At 52.1% G+C, this 25,547-nt stretch overlaps 1 protein-coding gene across 2 annotated transcripts in view; it reads left to right on the top strand.

The window, feature by feature from the left end:
* Sipa1l3 (signal-induced proliferation-associated 1 like 3) overlaps window positions 1-25,547 on the top strand; it is a 226,426-nt gene that overhangs the window by 119,893 nt on the left and 80,986 nt on the right. For both annotated transcript variants that reach the window (XM_013522426.1, XM_005399879.2), the window contains exons 3-7: window positions 6,300-8,095; window positions 12,006-12,136; window positions 20,327-20,515; window positions 21,477-21,651; window positions 24,066-24,169. In XM_013522426.1, coding sequence (XP_013377880.1) covers window positions 6,604-8,095; window positions 12,006-12,136; window positions 20,327-20,515; window positions 21,477-21,651; window positions 24,066-24,169 — 2,091 coding nt within the window. In that variant the 5' untranslated portion in view covers window positions 6,300-6,603. The remainder of the gene's footprint in view (window positions 1-6,299; window positions 8,096-12,005; window positions 12,137-20,326; window positions 20,516-21,476; window positions 21,652-24,065; window positions 24,170-25,547) is intronic.

Raw genomic sequence — 25,547 nt, 5'->3', positions numbered from 1 at the left:
ACTCACCTGGAGGGGGTCATGGGTCCACTTGGGCCACCACAGGAAGCACTCAGACTTGATACCCCAGCCTGGGCTATCAGAGTGTGCAGTGCAGGGACGGTCACATTTCTGTGAAAGGGAAATGCCGGGGCGCATTGGGGGCAGCCCTCTTTGCCAGGCTGCCCAGAAAGGGGGCCCTGGATACCCACTCTGCACTGCTTGCCTTGTGTGCGCTCCATTACTGTCTGTTTCCTGGTCATGTTTCCTCCCAGGGAGACACACTGGGGCACCAAGCAAACCCTGCCTACCCTCAGGTCACAGCCCCATTGAGCCAGTGCTCCCTGGTTCCCAGGTGTTCACTCATTCCTTTAGCAGGTGCTCATTCACAGTTGCCCCTGTGTCCATCCTGGGCCAGACGTCCAGCGCCCACGCCCCTGCAGGAGAACCCAGAAGGCTTTTGAAGCTCAGGCACTGAACAAAGTTGCTGAGCAAGGGAGGTCAGGGGGAGGAAGTAGCCCTTGGACTGGATCCTGAGAAGAAATTAGTAGGGGAAGGGGCTGCAGGACTGGCATTGGCAAAGGCCCTGAGGCTGCCACAAGGGTGCATTAAAAGGAGAACTGAAGCTGGGAGAACTGTGGCTGGGCTGAGCGCCGGGTGGGTCCCTGAGGGTTGAGGTGAGGACTCTGAGTCGTGCTCTCAGGTTGCTTTGCCTGCTGTGAGCAGAAGAGCACGTAGGGAAGTGGGACACCACCGAAGCTGGGGGTGGCCATCCAGGCAGAAGACACAGCAGCTCAGACGAGGGTGAGAGTAGGGGAGACAGTGAACTGGGACCTGCTGTAGGGGAGCCATGGGGCAGGGCTGGTGACTGGAGCAGCAGGAGGGAAAAGACCAGTGAAGGCTGCCACTGAGGGTCCGGTTTGAGCCATTGGGAGAAAGGCAGCACCTTTCACCTCTTCCGCAGACATAACAGATTGTACTCGGGTGGCCCACTGTGTTGGCCTCAGTTCTAAACCTGTGACTCTATTTGGCCCACGGAATGTGAGTAAGGGTGACACGTGTTGTTCCTAAGCAGGAGCTTTTAAGGGTCATTTCGTGCTTTAGCCATGTCCCCTTCCTCTTAGATTAGCAGGGTCCCAGGCAAGGGCTGCTTTGCCCACTGAGAGCCAAGCTGGCATAGACAGGGCCCTCAGCCACCCGCGATGGACGTGCAGTATCAGGGAAAAGAGCACTTAGGGTCTTTTGTTATTACAGCATCACGTAGTCCATCCTGACTACCTGAAAAGGATCAGATAGTATGGATGGGAGGAGATCAAGAGATCAGGTTGAGAAGGTTGTGTTTGCACTGCATGGGAGATGTGTATGTGATGTTGTGTAAGCAGCTGGACAGGTAAGTAGAAGAGTGGTAGATCTCGTGTGTTACCACGGAGGAAAATGAAGAGCCACAGAGGTCAGGACATTGCCTGTGACTGCAGAGAGGGCAACTTGAATTCATTACTGTGACTTCAGGGACAAGGGCCTGGGGTCGAATCCTCTTGGCCTTGGGCACGCTCCTTCCTCTGTCTGCTCCTGTTTCCTTATCTATAAAGTGGAGGGAATAGTGTTACCTACTTTGTAGTTGTGAAGGTTAACAAACAGGAATTAATAAGACATCAGGCGGGACCTGGCCCATAGAAGAATTTTATTCACGGTAGCTGCTGATTTAGATGGTGTTTTTATTTTGATTTTAATGTAACTAAAGCATCCTGTGGCGGGGAGTAGAATGGGGGTAGCTTCAAGTCCAACTTGATGTGGGGACTCCAGTGATGACCACAGCCCCCCAGATTCGCTCCGCTCCCTTCACAGGTGGCTCACCGTGTAATCACAGGTGGCTACATTGGCTGCACCCCTCACACCTTATCCAACTCAGAGTAAGAAGGAGAAGCGCAGCCTTTAGCTGCAGCAGTGATGTCGCTGGGTCTCACTTGTTCTCATTGGTTCATGTGGTTGTCTCTGAGCAGAGGAACAACCTCTGGCGAATTGGGTGGCAGCTGCAGAGGGCAGTTGCCCATAGAAAACTCTGGGCTGTTGTTGGAAAAAGGAGTTATGGAGACCACAGCAGCAAACCGTAGAAGCCTTGTGTTTCCCCCTTCTGCTCTGCCCCGTGAGGTTCTAGCAGGCTCTGTGGCCCCATAGCACAAGTTCCCTTGGAGCAAAGACACCAAGGCCTGCTGCCTGCCTGATTGCCTGCTACTCTACCAAACGCAGATGCACTAAGAATATTGTGTAAAGTTACCTTCAGATTATATGTATACGGTATATACAAAACATAAGTAAATGTCATCTGTGTGTTTGGGTTCCATTCTCAAAAATCTCCTTTTCTTTTTTTTCTTTTTTGTACCGAATATCTCCTTATGTGTGTGCAAATACTCCAAAATCTGAAAAATCCCAAATCTGAAACATCACTTCTGCCCCCAAGCATTTTGCATAAGCGGCGCTCTACCCACACTGCCATTCATTCCCTCCTGCACTGTGGCAACAACGGGTCCTTCTTCCCCCACTCATGGCAGCATGGCTGGGGGGCGCTAATCAGGTGGGCTCCATCATCATCTCCTGGGACTCCTACGAGATTCACAAGAAAGGGGAGGCTGGACCGTGTCTTGGGTGGCAGAGCTACTGGGCCTGGCTTTCCTAGGATGTGACATTTCTGGGGACCCAAGGTCCCTTCCCTCTGGTGCTTCCAGAACCCCTGCCTGTCCTTACTCTTCTGGCCTCCTTGCAACTCTCTGGGTCTCCAACAAGTTGTTTGTGCCCAGCAGCACCATCTCAAGGGGACAGGTGTAGTCTTCCACTTGTACTGTCATGTTGGCTGTTTAAACGCTTCAGAGTTGGAAACATTTTGGATTTCGGACTGAGGATGCTCAGCCTTTAATATCAGTGCTTATGAGGTAGGGGTATGATTCCCACTTTACAGATTGAAACTGGGTCATTGTTTCAGTAACAAGTCTAAGACACTCCAGGGCTTGAGCCCAGGTATCTGGTTCCTGTATACACCCTATACAGCTCCCATAACAGGTTCCCCATCAGAACGATCCAGGTGCTTTTAGGAAGAGGAAGCTTGACAGCAGACATCTGGAAGAGACCAGTGTTTACCAGTTTCTAAATCTTAGGGGCTGTGGGTGCCATTCAGCCTCAGAACATCGCAGGGAGATTCAGCTGCACCTGCTCAGAGAAGGGATTTCTGCAGAGTCCAGGGCCTGCAAGAACATCTGTATGTGTTCACAAAAGGACTCAAAATAGATAGAGGGTTTCCTCCTGAGCTGGAAACCAAGTCATCAGCAAAGCACATCTGTTGGAAGGTGCTTCACACAGCAAGTCAGGGTCACATCTGGGCCACTAGTTTTCCCACCCAGCCTAAATGGGGCATCAGAGGACTAAGCCTGCCTCTTCACCAGTACCCAGGCGGACCTGAGGGCAGACTGCGTGCAGGTTGGGCTGCTGAGCTAGGCAGTGCCTCGGCTGGCCTGCTACCCAACAGAGCAGGGCTATATGACTGGGTGCTCTTGGCAAACTCCCTTGCCATTCTGGAGCTTACAATGTAGAGGTAGAGGCAGTCAGCAGATAGATAATGCACAAAAACATTTTAGTTTTCTCTGGGAAACCTGCAGCACCAGTTGGTCTCCAGAGATTGCAAACCAGCAGCCCTGGCCCAAATCCAACCTATGTCTTACTTTATGGATTGTCATTTTGGCTTTTGTAGGTAATGTTCTTAAGAAGAATTCAGGACTGGGGATGTGGCTGGGGTTTAGGCAAGAGCACAAGGCCCTGGCTTCCATCTCCAGCATCACAAATAAATAAATCTGGAAGTACATTCAGATAATTCAAAAAATAGCCAATGAAAGGTAAGGCCTTCCTCCCCTTCTTGTGCTATACATTTCAGCACTGAGGATATAACAGTGGCTCGCATTTGCACAGGGTGGGAGGCCAGTAATGAATAATTCTCTGATTCTCCGTCTCTGTGTTCTCTTCCCCACCCCGCGAGCTGTATCCCAAGCTGTTTCTTGAAAATGCTCGAATCTTCTGTGCATGGTAGTGTTGTTGTTGTTGTCATTACTGGTTTTGCTTTGGGGAGATGTTGCATACAATTCTAGATTTCTGAATTGTCTTCAAAACTCAGATAACCTTGCTGGGCGTGGTAAGGCACACCTGGAATGCCAGTACTCCAGAGGCTGAGGCAGAGGATTGCTTCAGGATCAACGCCAGCCTGAACTACGTAGCAAGACCCCGTCTTTTAAAAAAAGAAAATTAGGTGAGCTGGCACTCAATTCCTGAAAGACTCGTTGGAGGAGTTGAGATCTGTGTGCCCCCTGAGGCTGCTCCTGCTCTCAGGTTCGCCCCGGGCTCCTCCGGGCCTGTCTCCCATCCGTCTCCCTGAAGTAACCCAGCCCCGGGGGCTTCCCTGTTTCTTCCCCTTCTGTGGCACATGTCCTGTGCTGTCTCCTGGGTGTCTTCAGGGTTGCTCCTGTGCTTGCAGCCGTCCTCACTTCCCCTTTCGGCTTCTAGTGCTCCCTTTCCCTGAATCCATGGGCTGTCCTCACTGCTCCGCTCCCTGAATCTGCTTCCTGATTCCCTCCTGGCTTCTCTTCGTTGGTTCGCTTGTTACCTCTCTGGACGCAAGTTAAAGAAAGCTCACTACATGGGGCTGGGGATTTAGCTCAGCGGTACAGCACCTGCCTGGCAAGCGCAAGGTCATGAGTTTGATTCCCGGTACTGGAAAAAAAAAAAAAGAAAGAAAGCTCACTACAGGCCGGGAAATATAGCTCAGCAGCACAGCACCTGCCTAGCAAGTACAAGGTCCTGAGTTCGATTCCTGATACCAAAAAAAAGGAAAGCCCCACTGCACACGCACTAGAAATCATTAACCAGCGTGGCTATGCCTGGCTCTAGATTTTAAGGGACAGAAAGGTTATTGGTCATTTTGAGCCAGTGCCCAACCCACTCAGCATTCTACCGTGCTGCACAGAACTAGTTCTGTGGACAGGAGGACCTGGGGCAGCTCACAGGTTTGGTCATAAATGACGAGCTCCCTTCCCTTCCTCTCCAGGAGAGTTTCCTCTTCTAGAAGTTCAAGGTAGGGGTCAGGGGTGACTACTGGACAGAAGCGTGAATTTCCTTCCCGGGGGGCCTGCAGATCAGGATGTACTTCACCTCAGGTTAGGCACAGGCTGTCTTCCATGCCCTCATTCGCACAGTAAACAGCAACCCAGCAGCCTGGACTGCGGTCTAGGTGCCCGAAGTATGCCTGTGAACAGCGCCAGCGTGCCTGCTGTCCCGGAGCTGACAGCTTAGTGGGGAGACAGCGAACAGATAATACAGCGAACAGAGAATGCACAAAACAGTTTTGACTGTTAACGGTTGCCAAGAAAAGTCTAAAGGAAGTAGGGTGGGTGATAGAGAAAGGCTTGGAGACGGGTTCGCTGTCTACGCGAGGTGGCTTGGGAAGTCTTTGTGGAAAAGTTGGGAAGCCAGTGGGGCTCGTGTTGACTCATCTGTCATTTTTGCTTCCTTTCTGGCAGCGTGGCTGGGTGGGGTGGACTGCAGAGCAGATGGACAGTGGCCGGCCCTCTCGAGCCGCTTCCGGTGCACAGGAAATACAGGGCCAGAGGAAAGCGTTAAACGGCACCACATGTATCTTGAGCATGGAACCTGCACAGGACAGTGATCCCCTTCCTTCAGCAAGCAAATAGGATCAGAATGAAAGATGGCTGCTGTGGGATGCATGAGATTTAAGAAAAGCATCTGCCAAAGCAGTGTGGTTCTTGTTTGGAACCTCATTTGAACAAACTGATTTAACAGAAGGGACCTTTGAGACACCTGGGATGGGGTGGGGGAGTATCTAATGCAGACAGTTTTAAGACAGAGAATTCTTATTAATTGAGGTGGATATCACAGTAGCCTCATGGTTAATTTTATTTAATGACATTAACTGCTAGAGATACAAGCTAAAGTGTTTATGGGTAAAATACCTGATACTCTGAAATATTGTCAAGGCCAGGGTGTGGCTCATTGGTAGAGCATGTACAAGCCCCTGGCTTCAATACCCAACACCATAAATAAAGATAAAATATTGTAAAAAAAGAAAAAGGACTTGCTGAACAGATGAAACAAGATGGCAAACGGCGGTTGTTGGAGCTGTTTGTGAGTGTGATCGAAAATCTCCTTACTAAGAAGTTTTTACAGATGAGGAAAGCTGTCCAAAAATAAACAAAAGGGTCACATGTCCTGCTTTCTGGGAGCAGTAGGATGTTCACCCCGTCTCACATTCTCCTTTTCTCCCCTTTCAGCATGGCAGGGAAGATGCCCTTGCCGCCTGCCAGTCCCCACCCACCGCTGCTGCCGCCTGCTCTGCCCTGCTGAGCCCCTCCATCTGGAGCCCCCCGGACAGCACCTGCCTCTGAGGCTGTCCCGGCTCAGCTGTCCACAGCGATGGTGGAGAACTGGACTCCACAGGCTCACAACCTTCACATCTGGTTTCAGGGGCCAGCATCCTTCATCCTGGGACTGGTGGCCCTGAACAATGGCTGAGGCCCAGGGGACCCCATAGAGTCACACCACAGCTTCTGGGGGCCAGCAGCACTCCAGGGGACTATGACCACCTATCGGCCCCTTCCCAGTGATGGTGTGGACCTGGCAGCCAGCTGTGGGGCCAGGGGCACCGATGTCCTCCCAGGGCCACACACAGGGGACTACACTTCCATGGGATTCTGGGCCCAAAATGGCAGCATGTCCCAGCCTCTTGGTGAAAGCCCAGCCACTGCCACCACCCGCCCCAGCCCCACCACCCCTGCCATGCCCAAGATGGGTGTGCGTGCACGGGTGGCTGACTGGCCACCCAAGCGAGAGGCCCTGAGGGAGCAGAACAACCCGAGCCCCTCACAGGACACAGATGGCGTGAAGGCCATGAAAGTGGCCCATTCCATTAGAAGCATACAGAATGGACAGCCCCCTGCCAGCTCCCCAGCCTCCTCAGGGTCCAAAGCCTTCCACCGAATCTCAAGGAGAAGGTCCAAAGATGTGGAATTCCAGGACGGGTGGCCACGGTCCCCCGGCAGGGCCTTCCTCCCCCTTCGGCACCGCAGCAGCAGCGAGATCACCCTCAGCGAGTGTGATGTGGAGGACACTGGGGAGCCTCGGGGACCCCGGCACACTGGCGGTGCACTGCCCCTCTTCCGAGAATATGGCAGCACATCCTCCATCGACGTGCAGGGCGTGCCTGAGCAGAGCTTCTTTGACATCCTCAATGAGTTCCGAAGTGAGCAGCCTGAGGCCAGTGGGGCTCAGAGCCTTGGTGAGCTCCTGCAGGCAGACTCCGGGCATGGGGCAAAGGGGGACCTCCGCAATGGGCAGCCCCCCAAGGACAGCCTTCTCCCACTGCAGCCCTTGAAAGAGAAGGAGAAGGCCCGGAAAAAGCCCGCCCGGGGCCTGGGCTCTGGGGACACTGTGGACTCCTCCATCTTCCGCAAATTGAGGAGCAGCAAGCCCGACGGGGAGGCCAGCCGGACCCTGGGTGAGGCTGAGGAGGGTCGGAGCCCCCCGGAAGCCAGCAGGCCCTGGGTCTGCCAGAAGAGCTTTGCCCACTTTGATGTGCAGAGCATGCTCTTCGACCTCAATGAGGCAGCTGCCAACAGGGTGTCGGTGGCCCAGCGGCGGAACACCACCACTGGGGCCTCCGCCGCCTCCGCTGCTTCAGCCATGGCGTCGCTCACAGCATCGAGGGCCCACAGCCTCGGGGGCCTGGACCCGGCCTTCACCAGCACTGAGGACTTGAACTGCAAAGAGAACCTGGAGCAGGACCTAGGAGACGACAACAGCAACGACCTGCTGCTCAGCTGCCCACACTTCCGAAATGAGATCGGCGGGGAATGTGAGCGCAACGTGAGCTTCTCCCGGGCCTCCGCGGGCTCCCCGGGCGAGGGCCACCTGGCGGAGCCTGCCCTGAGCGCCTACCGCACCAATGCCAGCATCTCGGTGCTGGAGGTGCCCAAGGAGCAGCAGAGGACGCAGAATCGGCCGCGGCAGTACAGCATTGAGCACGTGGACCTGGGCGCCCGCTACTACCAAGACTACTTCGTGGGCAAAGGTGAGGGGATGAGTGGGCCAGGCTTGTCTCTGGTACCTCACTGCTCATGCATCTCTTCTGAGCCAGGCTGTGCTCCTGGTACCCTTGGTACCAGGAAGTGGGACCTGCCTGCTGGAGACCATGAAGACACAGCGCGCAGAGCCATTCTGGTGTTTAGCTTTATGTCTGATCCCTGGCTAGCACTCCCTAATCCTTGAGCTACATGAGACCACAGATTTCTGGTTATTCTGCAAACAGGCTTGGTACAGCTATGTGCTGGGCAGTTTTTAGAAGCTGGAGATATAATATTGACTAGCTTCAGAGAAAAATCTTGTCTTCCTAGCCCTTAGTATCTTAGTGGAGTAAGATAAACAATAAAAGAAGATAGACACCTAAAATATGTGAGGTGTTCTGTGGTGCCGAATGCTTAGGGGAGGGGGAAAGCGAGGAGGAAGGAAGTGGTGGTCAGGGAACAGCTGCAGTTCAGTAGGGGCCGGTCAGGAAGCCTCCTGGAGGTGCCATTTGAGTGCAGAGCTGCAGTACTGAGCTGCAGGAAGATGCGTGGAGATTAGGAACAGCACTCTTGATATGGGGATCAGCAGGTACAAAGGAGGAGCTAGCAGGAGTGGTGGAACACACCTGTAATCCCAGCACTGTGGGAAGCAGAGGCAGGGGGACCACAAGTGTGAGCCCAGATGGGCACCCTAGCAACTTAGTGAGAGCCTGTATCAGAATAAAAAAGGCACAGATACAGCTCAGTACGAAGGCTCTGGGTTCGATTCCTAGTACTGGGGGAGTGGGGAAGTCCTGGAATGTTAGAGGACCAGGTGGGAGGCCAGAGGTGCTGGGACAGTGACTGCGGGAGAGTGGGAGGAGCCATGGCAGAGAGGTGACAGGAACAGAGCACGTGGGCGGCGGCGAGGACTCACTTCTGTCCTGAAGGAGAGGCAGCCACTCAGGAGAGCTCTGAGCGGAGCACTGACTCACGTTCGTGGCCTGCCTCTGGCTGCGCGTCACAGCAGACTTGTGGTGGGGATGAGCAGGGAGACCAGGCAGGACATGGTGCTTGGCAAGTCAGGTGGGAGCCGGGGGTAGGGAAGAGTCACGTAAACAAGTTCCCGGTTCCGTGTGAAGGTGCAGCCGGAGGGTGTGGAAGTGACGAGAGAGAGGTGGGTCCCCGATGTTGGGGGCCGGTTCTGCGGGGCAGCACATCCTGGCACAGAGCCCGCGGACCAGACCCAGGCTGCAGACGTACAGAAATAAAGCTGCTGTGCGGGAACCCTGCAGCTTCAGCCTTCTCTTGTTACAGAGGAAAAGCAGATACACATAGTGTTGCTGGCTTTCCTAATTTTTCAAGATTCTCTTGAAATTCAGATTCTTTTTTTAATGTAAACTGTCTTCTAATTTTTAAATGCTGGCCAGTGTATTGATTGAAAATTGCTTAAAACTGCTAGTAACACCGTTATAAAGAAGTGTCTCTCATATAAAGAAGTCTAGAAGTCAGCGGCCCAGCGCCCTTCTAAAGAGCTTTCTCAGAAGCCCCGGCCAACTGTGCTTGTTAGCTACTCCTGTCTAGAAAGAGGGTAGGTTCCTACCACTTTGTCTGTAATCCAGTGTTGCTTGTGTTGTTCTTATGCTATTTTGTAAATGGATGTCTGTTAATATGTTTTCCTTCTTTTATTTTTAAAATACATTTTAAAAAATAGAAAGAGGATAGGAAATGTGGACACTAGTTAGATAAAATTCATTTTTTTCTCCTCCCCAAAACAGAGGGGTTTAAAAAGAAAAAGAAAGAAGAATGTAGGTGATAGGCAGCTAGTACCCTGTAGCAAGTAGTTTACAAGATCGTTAGAGCAGTGACCTGGGGCTTGCGGGTGAACCTCAGTGGTAGAGCGCTTGCCTCTCTTGCACCGAGCCCTGGGTTATACCCTCAGCAGTAGAGGGGAAAGTGTCCTGGTCAAGCATACCAGGTGCCAACTGGGTCATCCCACAGGCCTCAGAGTGCAGTCTCGAGTTCCACCCTAGAGTCAGACAGCCCCCATTTGGAGTGTCTGGGCCGCAGCTTAGTAGCTCAGTGACACATTTCACCCCTCAGACTGTCATCCTGTGAGGAATGGAGTTGACTCTGTGCCCCAACCAAAGTGACACCAAGATTGAAAATAAAGGGGTGAAAAAGGAAGTTTCAGACAGGTGCCAATCAAGAGAAAGCTGAGGAGGCGATGTTAGTCTCCTGAAACGGATTTCCAGGCTGGAAGAACTTCTTGGGAACAGCAGGGGACCACTTCATGTTGATGTTTAACATCCACTAAAGAGCTGACCGTGTGAGCCTGTAGCTGGGTTTAGGGGAAGATAAATAAGGAACAAGCTGCAGGGAGAAGTGGACAGACCCACAGTCCAGTGGGAGAAGTTGGCAGGTTCTGTCTTTGACACTAACAGATCTAGTAGCCAAAAAATAAGGATGTATAGGATGCAAATAACCTCATCAAACTTAATATGTACATGTAAACTTTGTACCTGACAACACATAGAAATACCTGAAGAAACACAAATCAAATAAGATTGAGCATTAAAACATTTAGATCTTGGTTAGGCAAGTAGTAAGCACTCCTGGAGCTTTTTTTAAAAAGCGTTTTCTTTATAAAAAGTATTTCATTGATGTAGGGCATAACGGTGCATGCCTATAATCCCAACACTCTGGGAGGCTGAGGCAGGAGGATCCAAAATTTGAACCCAACCTGGGCAATTTAGTGACGTAGTGAGACCTATCTCAATCAATCAGTCAATAAAAACTTTTTTGAGGAGCTGGAGATGTAGCTCAGTGCAGAGGCTCAGAGTTCAGTCCCCACTACTGCAAAATTACAAAACAGAATGAAAAAGTATTTCTCTGTAGCCCAGGAAGCTCAAAAATAACCATCATTGACCAGTGTTTGAATACTTACTGTATACTAGAAAATACTGGGTATATACTAGTGAACAAACCACCACTGGGTAGCTGCTTCGGGAATGAGCTGGTATCTGTGAAATCCAGTATTTATGTTTCTTGGTTTTGACTGGGGCCATGAGCTGACATGTTTTGCCCTTGGATTATCGTTTAATTCACTGTCCCGCTTATGAGAACAGCAACCATCAGTTAAATATTGAGGGCACCAGAATGGGGAGAGGCAGCTTCTTACAGTGCTCTTGTGCAGATGCCAACTTTGTGGACTTGAGTCCAGACAGACTAAGTGGGTTCCTACCACAAACAGAAAGGATGATAAGGCAGCTGCTCGTTTTAGGAGAGGAGGGAGACAGCTGTCATTGAGGGGAGAGAGCAGGAGACTTGCTCCCTGATTCACTAACGCCTCTGTCCCCAGGGGAAAAAGTGCAGTGTTGAAGTTACCTAGGTCTAAAGAAACATGGTCAGAGAAAGGTGATGCTTAGGGACTTGTGTCGTGGCGCAGAGCAAACATGATACCTTGGGGGTGGTGAAAGCCAGCACGTAGGCCCAGCACTCACTGCTTCATCTTCACAGCTGTGCCGTGGGCCAAGGCCACCCTCAGCCTGTTCTACTGCCGGGGATGCCGTCGACTTGGCCTGGGCTGCACGGTTGATCTCACCCCAGCTTTGCGTTGGCAGGAGGCTCTCTAGAGTCTTAACCACTTCACAGGGCTAACTGGCAGCTCAGCCAGCCAAAGCATGTGCAGGCGGGATTAATGACAGCAGGGCTGGGTTTATTACACGCCATGCCCCGTGCTAAGTGTTCCATCTCTAGCCTCACGTCACCCTCACATGAACCCCCCGAGTTGTGGGTGGCGTCAAGGTCCCTGCTTCTCAAGTAGGAGTGCCAAGGCTCGGCAAAGTTCTGAGAATGACTGTGCCCCCGCAGGAGGTGTGTGTGAGCATGCTCCTGCCTCAAGATGAGATTCTCAACTCACCTGCTCTTCCTTCTCAGAGCACGCCAACTATTTCGGCGTGGACGAGAAGCTGGGACCAGTGGCTGTGAGCATCAAGCGGGAGAAGCTGGAAGACCACAAGGACCATGGGCCTCAGTACCAGTACAGGATCATCTTCCGGACGCGTGAGGTGGGTCCTGGCGCTGGCATTAGTGTTAGCCTTCGCCTCTTACTGGGAGCCGGTTCTGGGCTCAGGGCCTCGCTCCAGTTCCCTCTCCTGCATCATCCTACGCACAGCCCAGGACAGCTGTCCTGCCAGCCTCTCCATTTTACAGAGGGGGAAACACAGACTTAGAGAAATGGAGTGACTTGTACAGGATCGCTGCATAAGCGGCCAGGCCAGGATTTGAATCCAGTGTGTGACTTCAGAGCACAGGACTGCAAAACCTATTTGTAAGGGATTAACTTCAGTTAGCATACGAAATAATGGGGGAGGTGAGGGATCATTTCAGGTTCCCCAGGTGTCTTGCCTTGCGTGAGGGAGAGAATTAAGGTCACAGGCCTCAGGCAGGGCGGGAACTGGAGAATCTCAGCAGGCCTGCTGTTATGCTGATGAGCTCAGGACACTCCCCACTGCTCCTCCCAATCTCAGCAGAGAATCCCAATGTCCCTGTTTAGCCAGAGGGCCCCTTGATGAAAGGTCAGCTGTGGCCAGGGGAAAAGGCCTATTTGGGGCACCCCAGTTCTAGTAAAAACATCGATTATAAGTGACACAAACCTGTTTCAAAGTAACTTAAGCCAGAAAGTGTTCCCTGGTTTCTGTGACTGCACATCCTGGGGGCGGGGCTATCTTCCAGCCTGGTTGGGCTCAGACTCCACCCAAGTCACCAGAACTCTGCCCCCAGAGCAGCTGGCTCAGTGTGGCTCTCCTTTCCATAGTGAATATTAGTCTATTGTCCTGCCTGCAAGCTTGCTTCAGGTCATTGGAAGAGGAGACAGCTACTCAGATCTGTTGGATCTTTGTAGCTTCCCATCCATGAAGGAGCTGACTCTACCTGCCAGATCTCTGGCTCAGAGTGGATCCTAAGCCCACACCCTTGGCCAGACACAGTGATGGAGGGTAATAGAAGAAGCTGGCCAAATCTAAGACATGCGCTCCACCCTTGGGCCAAGGCCTGCCACTGTGATTGACAGTTCCCTGGAGCCACCCAGGGAGGAGGGAGGACAGAACCTTAGCAAAAAGAGGAAGGAACAAGCCAAGCAGAAATAATAGAGGTTTCCAAAGGCCCAAGTAAGGACAATCTTTCCAGAAAAGAGGGATTCATCAGCTAGGCAGGCTTCCCAAATTGGGTCTCTCTATGGGCTTGGCCTCTGCCCAGGCAGGGGACCCAGCAGGTAACTACTGCCAGGACTCTGAATTTGAGCCAGCCAAGTCCTGGGCCTCATCCAGGCTGACAGATGCTGTGCCGAGGGCCCTTGCCGTGTCCCCTGACAAAGACTTTCAATAGGATGTCATGAAGCTTTGTGGCAACTGAGAGTGGGCCCCAAAACCATGTATGCAGACTGCAGGTGGACCCCAGCCTGTGCCTCGCCCTGAGCACCAGGGCAGAATGTAAGGTGACAGTTCCTGTAGCATCAGAATGCTTCAGCACGTGTGGGCCTCGTGACACTGCGGGTGAGATGACTGCCGCATTCATACACTAATGGGTGAGATGTCCCCCAGCTGCTTTTACTGCTGCACGTCTACTGGCCTGTGTGCCAGGCATTGTTCACTGTGCCCTTTACATATATTAACTCCCTTAAATCTTACGCAACTCCGGTGGTGAAACACTTGTGTCCTTGTGTACATGACAGAAAGGCGCAGAGCCATTCGGCACTTGCCCAAAGCCCCCTCCAATAAGTGGCAGGCAGGGTGCATCTATGTTTCGGCCACTGCACGTTGGACTCCTTCGGGAGTGGTGGACTCAACTGATGTAGTGCCAGTGTTTTTGTTTTTAATGAAAACAATATCTAGGATGAATTTCTGAAATAACGAAACTCCTGTAGGTCATGAGACTTTAGTGCACAGATAGGACATCTGGATATAGCTTTGTCCTTTGGTTAGGAAGTTGAAAACAGGCTCAGTGCCATACTTGGCTTATGCTTGCTTCCACTTCCTGCCTTGACACTCACCAAACTAGCCAAGAGGGCTTCACCCCACCCCAGGCTGTACACCGGGCCCTTGAGTCTCATGGCCATACCTAGACACATCCGTCCCACAGAGACTTCCTCAGCACTGCCTCCTACTAGCCTTGACCTGCGCCCTAAGCATACAGCAGGGACAGGCAGCAGGGGCTTAGCGATTTCACTCTTGTGGTGGGAAAGACAGCATGAGGATGCCTTTGTAATTTATGCAATGTGATACGTGGTGACAAAGTGAAAATAAAGCGAGGACAAGGGTCCTGTCTAGTGGGTGGTTAAATCCTGAGATAGGATGGTCAAGGGAGCTGTCACTGGAAGGTGACATTTATGTGAAGACCTAAAAGAGGTAAAAGAGAGAGCTGAATGAATATCCTACAGGAGGGCATTCCAGGCAGAGGAGAAAGCCAGTGCAAAGATCCTGAGGTAGTTCCATACTTAATGTGTGGAAGCCTGGTCTGAGCTCTAATTCTAGCACCCAGAAGCTCTGGAACCCGGAGCATACAGCTTCCTCTGAGCCGTACTTTCCGCCTTGGCAGTCGTAGGCTTACAGAACTCTGTGTGGTCTCTGTGATGTGTACGCATACAGCAGACAGTGCTGGACCTGGCCCTTGGGGCGAGCCCAGAGAACTTAGCCATCCCAAGAGGTCTTAGTCTGCCCGCCCCTTATCACACCCAGGTCATCCTTGTGGGTTGTGGTCCACTCTGAGGTTCACACCCCGAAGGGAGCTCTGCCTTCACATACATGACCACATGCAGACTCAGCCCTGGGCTCTGCTCCATGCAGGCTAGGCCTGTCAGGCCCTCAGGCCTGTAGCCATCATGTAAAATTGGAGTGGTCTATAAGATTTGTCTCTTCCTAAGGCTCTTCCTGTCACAGAGGCCGAGCAGAGAGTCACATAACCCAAAAAGAATAATGACAGCAGTGTTTTACATCCACTCACCTGTCAGTTCCTCTCATTTGTCCCATGATGTGGGTCCTGTCCTTATCCCCACCCTAGAGACCCCAGCGAGACCATCACTTGTCAGGTCTGACAAGGACATGGCCCCTGGCTGCGCTTCTTCTGAGCCCATGCCTGTGACCACTGCCCCATGGCATCTGTCAGGGCAGGTTTGAATCCTGGCTCAGGGATCAGACATCCTTCAGCTCAGTGTCCGGCGTGCTCCACACTCACATGGCTTTTCCTGTGTGCAGCTCAGTCTCTTCATCTGTCGAATGGGCTGTGAGCCTCGACCTTTGTCCTAGAGTGGTGGGAAGTGCTCTGGGCTGGCCCCCGTGCAGTGGCAGCACAGGCTACAGGGCAGCAAGAGCTCTGAGGGCCAGGTGCTATGCGACTGATGACACTGTCACAGCCGGTGTTCTTTCCCAAGAGGTCAGAGGCCCATGCTGGGGAGCAAGCTTGACCTCACAGACAGACAGGGCCGTGTCCTCCTCCTGTCTGCATGCACGCCTCAGGCTCCTGTAAACCAGGGCACGGGGCCCAGGCTGCCTTCCAAGCCAGCCGGCTGGCCTGCCCCAGATGGCTGCCCCCAGCCACCCCACAGACAGTCTAGAGTGGGCCCACTTCTCCTGGCAGATGGGCTATGAGCGTTGGCAGCGCCAAGCGTCCCACCGAGGCAGCAGACTCGGAGCCGGGCTCGGGCACCGCGCGCCCAAACACTGGCTCCCAGCGAGCCCAAGCAGGACGAGACCCAAGCCAGGGCTGCCCTACCCGTGCCTCTTGCTGGCACAGGGCCCCAGCCCGCCGGGGACCATCTGGCCCACAGACACTGTGGGCTCCCTTTGCACCAGCAAACAGGAGTTTTTGACAGGCCTTGGGGTTAGAAGTTTGAGACTTTATCAGCTTTTCTTTTTTGCATTTAAAAAAAATCAAATGCTCACTGCTAAGAAAGTAAACAATACATAAGTATGCAAAGTGTAGGGTACAGAAAGCCAGGCGGTAGTGGGACCCCGTCTGCATTCAGCAGGTACCTCTGATTTCATGTGTGTGTGTGTGTGTGTGTGTGTGTGTGTGTGTGTACACATACACACAGACTTACAATCTCCAAAGTGTACTACTAGTGTGGGAAAAGCAAGCTGCAGCTTCTTGTTCAAGGTTAAAGCATTTTAAATCTTTTTATTTTTATTTTATGAAAAATAAAAATTTCATAACAGAATAGTAAGAGAATAATAATAGTTAATACACCATGTGTCATTATTTTCAACGTAGTTACTCATAGTGCAAGACATCGGCACAAAAGATTCTTTTACAAAGAAGCAAACTGCATACACATTTGACACACATGCATTCGCCGCTAGGCATGGCTGACCACTGAGTTCTCACTGTGTTTCAGACACAGAGCTAAACACCACATGTGGATTTCCTTATTGAGCCCTTCCAGGGCTTTGCGGTCGGCACTCTTATCCCCGTTGTGTCAGTGAGGAAACAGGCAGGCACAGAGAAGTTAAGCCACTCATCCGGGGTCTCAGGGCTAGGGAAGGGTGGAGCTGGCATTGGAACCCAGGCGGAGGACTCCCAGGTAACCTCCCAGGCAAAACTCTCATAGGTCCCCCAACCCCCAGCCAGAGAAAGGCAGGACTGCATCCAAGTTGGGAGGGCGCGGAGACAGTGTGTCCCTTTCACAGCTCGCTTGGTTTGTTCCCTGAGTCGAATGATTCCAGACGTTACCAGGCTCTGAGCAGAAAGCTGTGTTCTGACCCAGACTGCTATGGAGAGGATGGGCTGGGAGATGGGCAGGGACACCAGGAGCAGCCAGGTGGGAGGTGGCGGTGGACATGACCAGGTGGAGAGAGGGGGCCACTCATGACCCACCAGCGCCCTGGTGCAGAAGGAAGAGCTGGGAGCTTTTTAAGGAGTATCAGGCACATGGTCAGAGCCCACAGGGAAGAATAAAGATTTCTGCTCCGTGCTGTGCCTTGGCCCCAGCAGAGGGCGCTGCGGGACAGTGTCAGTACTACACAAAGATGCTGATCCCGTTGGTGCAGTAGTTGAAACCCACAGCCCAGGGCCACCCAGACTGCCTAGGCAGAGCCCCTGACATCATCGCTGTGGAAGGCCTTATTCAAGACCGCCTCGCTTAGGATAAGAGAGGTTTGTTTGCTTGTTAATTACCAGCAGCAGAACTGGGAACTCCCAACGCTGAGATCACTCCGTTCATCCCCACACGCATCTCACCCCGGTCCTGTTTGCCAGGGGTGGGCTGTGTGCCGAGAGGCACAGTCCTGACACACTTCCGCTGCCTCCTGTGTCTGTTGATGTAGGTGAGCATGTTTGTGCAGTTAACACTGATGTTTAATGTTTAAACCACAGCTCTGTGTGTTGTGGGTGCTTCTAACAAGCCCCTGGGGGAAGGATTTCCCTGTGATGTTTCAGGCCCCCGCCATGCAGTCTTTGGATGCTGTTGACCTGCTGTGCCCAGCCCGGGACCTGCGCTGACCTGGCAGCCAGCAGCAAGCATGCTGCGGTGAGAAGCGCAGCTCGGCTGGTGAGGACGAGCAACAGGGGCTCGCCGCCAGGACCGGCAGGGTGCGAATTGGTGCAGCCACTTGGAAAACTGTTCTGCGGCTCAGGAAAATTAAAATCTATCATGCCCAGTAATTTAGCAATTTCTCTCCTAGGTATAAACCTGAAAGGGAATGTGTTCATGTGCACTAAGAGGTGCTTCTGTGAATGTTGCTCGCAGTGCTGTTCACAGCTGTCAGATGCTGGAAGCAGTTCCAGTGCTCACCAGAAGCAGAAAGGATTAACTCCACAACGGCAAAAAGACCAGTCTCTCACCACAGCGTGGCCAAATTTCACGTATACAGCATTGAGAGAAAGAAAGAAAGAAAGGCCAGTGGTGGTGCACACCTGTAATCTAGCACTGTAATCTATCCCAGTACTTGGAAGGCTGAGGCAGGAGGATCTCTGCAAGGTCAAGGCCAGCGTGGGCTACATAGTGCGTTCAAGACCAGCCTGAACTACATAGTGAGTCCTAAGAGAGGGATTGGGGAGAATACAAATACAAACAGATGACAAACAAGTGCAAATTGCTAGTTTTAGATATTGCTAAGGGGTAGGACACAGGCTGCAAGTACATAAGCAGGGATGAATTATGGTGCTAGAACTCACAACAGTGGAAGGGAAGGGACATAAGAGGGCTTCTGGTGGTGATGCCACTTTTCTTGATCTGGGTGGGGACTAACCAGGTACTCACTTTGTGATCATTTCTTTAGCCATCATATATTCATTCTATACTTTTATATATGTAGATTCTATTTCTAGGGCAAAAAGGTAAAAAAATGAGCTTTGGGAAAGTCAGGCCTGGGTTGCAATCCTGGTTCAGCCACCTGTCAGCTGTGGTGACGTGGGATAAGACACCTAACTTCTTAAGAGCTTGAGTTTCCTCATCTGTAAAACAGAAATAAAATCATGCCATGATAGACCAGCACATAAAATTAGATCATTACAGCATTATCTGGAATAGTACAGGGAATTGCAATGGACTTAGCTACCAAGATACATCAGGAATTTGACTGAAAAGTAACAGAAAACCTGACTCACCATAACTAAAACAAATAGAAATTTTTTTTCCCCCTTTTTGAGACAGGGTCTCACTATGCAGTTCAAGCCAGCCTTGAGCTGACTTTGTAGCCCAGGCTGGCCTCAAACTCAGAGCGATCCTCCTGCCTCAGCCTCCCGAGTACTGGGATTACAGGCATGCACCACCACACCCAGCTTACAAATAGAGAATTTTAAAAATCATTTAACAAGAGGTTTGCAGGTAGGCAGCTGCAGGCATCAGTCTCTCTGTGACTTTTTGTTGTCTCCATTCGATCACAAGGTGGCCGTCCTTAGCTCCAAACATTTCATTGTCACATCAGTGTCCCTAGCAAGAAGGAACAGACAGGTGAAACAGGACTTCCTTTTTATTAGAGGAAAATCTGCCCCAGACGTCCTTACCAAGGACTCCCCTCACACGTCATTGCCTGGACTGGTCACGTACCAGCTCTCGGAAAAACTTGAAAGGCAGTATCTGAGGGAGGGGGATAAGAAGGCCATAACTGGCTTTGGCTAAAGCATTTCGATCCTAACTACACATCAGAACCACCTTAGGTTAAAGCGTGTGTGTGGACATGGACACCCACACATAGATTGTACAGATGGATATACACATTGTCATACGTTGGTGCTCATCTGCTTTGAAATTTGTCAAATTTGGTTTCTTGAGGGGTTTTTTTGTTTTTTGTTTCTGTTTTGTCTTTTTGAGACTGGATCTCACTATGCAGTTCAGGCTGGCTTTGAGCTCACTTTGAAGCCCAGACTGGTCTTGAACTTGTAATGATCCTCCTGTCTCAGCCTCCCGAGTGCTGAGATTACAGCTGAGATTACAGCCACCACGCCCAGCACTTGTTCCATTTTGACGCAAGAATTTTGTCCCAGTACTCATTGTTTGGTACTCAGCATATGAGCTAGAATTTGTTGGTGTCAGTTGCCTTGCAACTTGCTCCCCTTTCCAACTAAAACACTTTGTTCCATACTCCTCATTTTTAGTATTTGTCATGCCTCCCAGAACCAATTAATAATGCATAGCAAGGTACCAGTGAATACACATCTGTGCATGGTGTGTTCCCCCCCCCCCGCCCCACCCTGGCCAGAGCATCGAAATCAGAGTCACTGGGGCTGGGGCTGGGGCTGGGGCTGGGGCTGGCGCTCAGTGGTAGAGCAATTGCCTAGCCTGTGTGAGGCCCTGGGTTTGCTCCATGGCAAGGCAAAAAAAAAAACAAAAAGAATCACTGGTAATTAATTTTTCATCAAACTAGTTGAAAACCAGTGGCACAGTTTTGAGATCTACACTGGTACCAATCTCTAGGGCAGGCAGGGGCTCTGCGTGAGAGTGGACAGTGACATGTTGAAATCATATTGGCGCCTGGTGTAGTGACCATGGGAGCTGGGTCCCAGGGCAGCCTGCCTCGTTCCTTATGCTTCCTGCCATCCTTCCTGCATCCCATGTGCCTGCTCAAGTGTCAGCTTCCAGAACAGGGGTCTTTGCTTGTTCCTAGGTCACACAGGGAAGAGGCAGCAAGTTCAAGCCCTGGCTCTGCCCCAGAGTGTCTGCCCTTAGCACTTCTCATGTTGTCTCTTGAAAGGCAGGACCCTTGTGTGCTCCAGCCGCTCTCAAGGCTCTAGGAGCCTAACTGTCCCTTCCCTCCCTTGGGTAGCTCATCACCCTGCGGGGCTCCATCCTGGAGGATGCCACACCCACGGCCACCAAGCACGGCACTGGACGGGGTCTGCCCCTGAAGGACGCCCTGGAGTATGTCATCCCCGAGCTCAACATTCATTGCCTACGACTGGCACTCAACACTCCCAAGGTGACGGAGCAGCTGCTGAAGCTGGACGAGCAAGGGGTGAGCTGGGGCATGGCGTGGGCAGGGCGCAAGGTGAGTCCCGGGAGCAACAGCCTGCACCCCATGGGCACCTCTGTCTTGGCCACTTTATTTGTTTATTTATTTTTGGCAAGTAACAGAAGCCTACTTAAGCTACTTTCATCAACAGGAGGGATTTGTTATCCAGTTCTGGGTATGTCAAGGGATAGCCTGAGGGCGCTGAGGATGCGATAGCCACCAGGATGGCGTTTCCCATGCGTGTGTGCGTGTGTGTGTGTGTGTGTGTGTGAGTGAGAGAGAGAGAGAGAGAGAGAGAGAGAGAGAGAGAGAGAGGATTTTCCTCCCCATCTCTGCCCATGGGCTCCCTTGCTTCTCTGACATCTCCTGCAGCCCCCAGCACTGCTATTGAACTTACTGCCATGCTCAGACCCAGCCAGCTGAGTCTTACACAGCTGCTGACTGGCCCCACTTTCATCATGCATCTGTCACTGGCTCAGGGGCCAAGGCAGTCAGGGAAACCTGAAGCAAGCACGGGTATTGAACAAGAGTCCCTTACAGACTTTGCTTTGTTTGGCGGAATCTCAGCCAGCACCCATCCATCTCCTGTAGGCAGCTGGCCATGGCCACCGTGTCTCTACTCAAGAGTGGCACCACCGGCTGCCTCCACCTGAGGTGGAGAAAGTGGGCATCGTGAGGGCCTTCTTTCCTTCTTCTTTTTAATTCTTATTAGTGCATGTTTGCAGTACCTGTTTATACTCATCGTGGGCAGTTTGTACGCGTATACAACACGTCTTAATTTATTTTACTTCCCCTTCTCCGCCTTCCCCAGTGCATGCCTTCCTGCGCCTCTCTGGAATGGGAGGGAGGAGAGAGAAAGCTGGGTCCCCCCGCCGGCCCCAGGGCTCTGTGCTCCTGAGTGGTCCCCTCAGCCCCCTCGTGAGCACCCCAGCGGCCATTCACACGGTCACCCTTGCGTCCGCAGCTGTGCCAGAAGCACAAGGTGGGCATCCTGTACTGCAAGGCCGGCCAGAGCTCTGAGGAGGAGATGTACAACAACGAAGAGGCCGGCCCAGCCTTCGAGGAGTTCCTCCAGCTCCTGGGTGAGAAGGTCTGCCTGAAGGGCTTCACCAAGTACGCCGCCCAGCTCGATGTCAAGAGTAAGTGGGGGCTGCTTGGATGGGGAGCAGCTGCCACGCGCCCCCCGATGGGGACAGCAGGAGCTCTCAGGCACCACTGTGCAAACCAAACTAGTGCAGCTGCTTAGGGGAAACAGTTCAGTGTGTTCCAGGGACTCGGAGATCCCCAGCTGTTGGGCTCAGCAGTTACGCTCCTAGACCCTGTTCTTCACTGTGGCCACCTGGGAGTGCTGTGGAACCAGAATGGTGGGAGTCCGGCAGTGGCAGCCTGGTGAGGGCCACCGGCCTCGTGTCTCACCTAGACAGCAGGTCTCGGGAGTGTGTACCAAGTGATGTTCCCACATACCAGTTGCTTACAAAGTGGAGCACTGTTTGGGATTCATTCTTAGAGCAATGCTAACGAAAAGCGCAGGCGTGGTAGATGCTACATTCCAGGTGGTGGGCGCCTCTGCAGGGACCAGGGGCGGGACTTGGAAGCAACACTCAGAGGATCAGAAGTGGCCCGTTTCCTAAGGCAGTGGCAGGTACAGTGTTGCCGTGATAGCAGTCTCTGAACATGGAATGCGCATGTACACGAGTGTGTCTGGTGTGTGCCTTGGAAACGTTCTGTAAGTGCCTTGGGGAGACACGTGATTACATCCCTGGTGTCACGACGTCCCAGGCAGTGTCTGTATGGTGGGGCTGTCATCGGGCTGTGGCTCAGTCACCTTAGCTCCCTCCTCGGTAGAGCGAGGGTCTTATCTGCACTTACCTCAGGAGTGTGGGGAGAGCTCAGTGCACCCATGTTAACCCAGAGATCCTGAGCTTTCCCTCCACACGGGGCACTTCCTGGCGCTCCTAGAGGACAGCAGTTACCCAAGGAAGGCCGAGGAGGCAGTCGCCTCACAGCATGCCTGGCGCCGAGGAAGTAGCAAGTGCAAGTGTGACTGTTGGAGGTGTTAATTTCCCTCTTCACTGAAGGAGCAAGACAGGCAGGAAAAGGAAGAGGAGGTGTGTTCTCCCCTTCTCAGACAAACGCTCACCATGAGGCCACACTCCTCCCTCACACCGGGTGCTCACTGAGGGCCGGGCGCCCAGCACAGGCCCAATGGAGAATTAACATTCTCTTCCCACGCGGCGTCTGTGGGAGGCAGATTTTCCCAGAGAGCCTCTGAAGTAGAGCGCCCCCGCACGTTCTCCCCAGCTAACAGGCAAGGTTGCCCCTGGCTCGAGCAGCCTCCTAGAGGTCACCTGCCTCTGGCAGTGGCCAACTGTGGCTTCTGTGCCCCCAGATGACTCTGAGAAGCAGCCAGGAATACTGTTAGGAAAACAGCTTTGGAGGGGCTGGGTGTAGCTCAGTGGTGGAGCGCTTGCCCGGCATCTGCAAGGCCCTGGGTTCCACCTCCAGTGCTGGGAGAAAGAAGGAATAAAACGAACAGTAAGCCAGGTGCAACAGTGCACCACGCCTATAGTCCCAGCTACTAGGGAGGCTGAGGCAGGAGAGTTGTTGAGCCCAGGAATTTGAGACCAGTCTGGGAAACTTGGGGAAACCCTGTACAAAAAAAAATTCAGATCTAGAGGCAGCCAGCCTGAATTCTGGCTCAGACTCTATTGTAGTGTGACCGTTCTATGCCTCAGTTTCTCTCTCTGAAATCTGAAGTCTATACTTAAGTGTGCCTCTGACTGTAACCCCTCTTCTATTAAAGATAACCAGCACCCTGTCACGATAATCATTTCCTTGCTTTCTTCATATCATGCATCCCAGAACATCAGAACTTTTGTGTGTGTGTGTGTGTGTGTGTGTGCGCGCGCGCGCGCGCCCATTACTATGGGTTGATCTCAGGACCTCCTGCACATAACTGTCACACAGTAATGCATTTGGTCTGCTTTTGCATGTAACATGAATGGAGTCATACAGTACACGCTGCTTGGTACCTGGTATCTTTTGCACAGGTTGTATTTCTAGCATTCACCCACGTAGCAGCTATGCCCTCTTCCTTTTCCTGGTCATATATTTTTCCATGGTATGTATGTTCCATAGTGTGTTTGTCCATTCTTTTGACTGACGATGGAAGATCCTTGTACCACATCCCAGGGGATGTACGCATGGTTTCTCTAGGCTGTGTCCCAGGAGAGGAAATGCTGTGCTGTCTGTCTAAGAGATAGTGCCAGAAAGTTTTGCAGAGTGGTTGTGCCAGTTTATACACCTCATCAGCCACAGAAAGGGCTGCAGTTTCTCTCTCTCCTCACTGACTCTCGGTACCATCAGGCTTTTTAAATGTTATCAATCTGGGAGTTATATAACGAGAGGTTTCCTTTTTATGTAAATTTATTTCATTTTAAAGAGTGGACTTAAGTAAAAGCCTCAAGTTGAAAACCAGCACAGACGGTATGTGGGATATGGCAAAATCCCAAAGGCTCTGGAAGTGTGGTACTAACTGGTGTCTCCATCCCAGCCGATTCCACGGGCACCCACTCCCTCTACACAACGTACCAGGACTACGAGATCATGTTCCATGTCTCCACGCTACTCCCGTACACGCCCAACAACAGGCAGCAGGTCAGTGGTTTCCGGCTGGCACACACCTGGCCCCAGGTTCACTCCCTCCCCTGGCTGTCTGCCGGCTCCCTGCCCAGCGTTGGCTCTCGGTATCTTCCTGTCGGGGGATGGAGGCCCTGGAAGACCCTGGGTGCCATGATTATTTCATCTGGAGGTAGAGACTAGGCCAGCTGTTTGGTGTGGTTCTCTCCATGTTCTTTGGCCACGCCTCTTACCTCTAGCAGTACTGACTCCCGCAGGCGTCCCTTGGGTCATCGCAGGTCTTATGAAAAGGAACAGTGAATTAGTTAACATTATTTTGACCAAAAACTCAACCCAATCTGGCATAAGGAAAAAGTGGGATTTATGGGGTATAACTCTAAGGGCCTGGGAGTGTGCTGGCTTTAAGTATACGTGGACCCAGGGCTGAGGCCGTGTCAGGAATCCTGTCTGTTTTTTACTTCCGCTTTTCTCGGTAGTGACTTCCTTGCAGGTCTTCCTGGCAGCCCTAGGTCACCAGCTTAGCCAGGCCAGGGGAGAGGGGCTATTCCTCTGTTGTCCTAGAGCTATTTCTGCTGAGCCATCCACATGCCGGTCCCTGGGCTTCTGTCTGGTTTGTAATAGGGACAGGCCAAGCCTGAGGTACCTGCCCACTGTGAGAGAGCGCGTGGGGTCAGCAGAACATGAACGGGACAGAGGTCAGGGTGGTGCTTCCTCACAGGGCGTAAATGTGGCTTCCAGAAGCAGGAGAGAATCCTGGGTGGATGTCAGCACACACACCTGCACCTGGGCCTGGGGAGCAACTCCTGCTGGTTTCTTATGAGCAGAAACCCCACAGAGTGCCGAGAATTTTCCCCTGTTGGTACAAATGACATTGTAGATTTTGTGGGCCAAAGATGGTCACAAATCAGCAATTTCATAAGGTTGACCTCATCATTTTCCTTTTTTTTTTGGTACCAGGAATTGAACTCATGACCTCAGGCTTGCCAGGCAAGCACTTATGCTGCTGAGCTACATCCCCCGCCCTAATGTACCCTTAAGAGTAGCACCCTAATTGGGTATGGAGAGTCACTTGAGGCCAGGAATTCAATGCCAGCCTTACTGAGATCCTGTCTCAAAAAAATTGTTTGTGGGACTAGACCTTAGTTTGAATTCTTTCTTTGCTACTCATTAGCTGTGTGACCTCAGGTAAATAATTTCTCCTCTCTGAGCTTTGGTCCTACCTCTATGAAATGGGCCAGATGGTTACACTCCATGTCATTAAGAAACATCCTTTGCTCCCATGCCCAGGCGTCCTGCCCTGCTCCTGGTTATGTGGTGGGGAAAGCTTGGCCTGTAGAGTCAAGCAGAAGTGGAATAGAGAGCATGCTGCACACTCCTGTAATTCCAGCACTATGGA

This window comes from Chinchilla lanigera, unplaced genomic scaffold (assembly GCF_000276665.1).
Source record: "Chinchilla lanigera isolate Chin_1 unplaced genomic scaffold, ChiLan1.0 scaffold00067, whole genome shotgun sequence".
In the NCBI taxonomy this organism is placed as follows: Eukaryota; Metazoa; Chordata; class Mammalia; order Rodentia; family Chinchillidae; genus Chinchilla; species Chinchilla lanigera.
The sequence above is the reverse complement of the archived record's forward strand: the minus strand, read 5'-3'. Positions and strand labels throughout refer to the sequence as shown.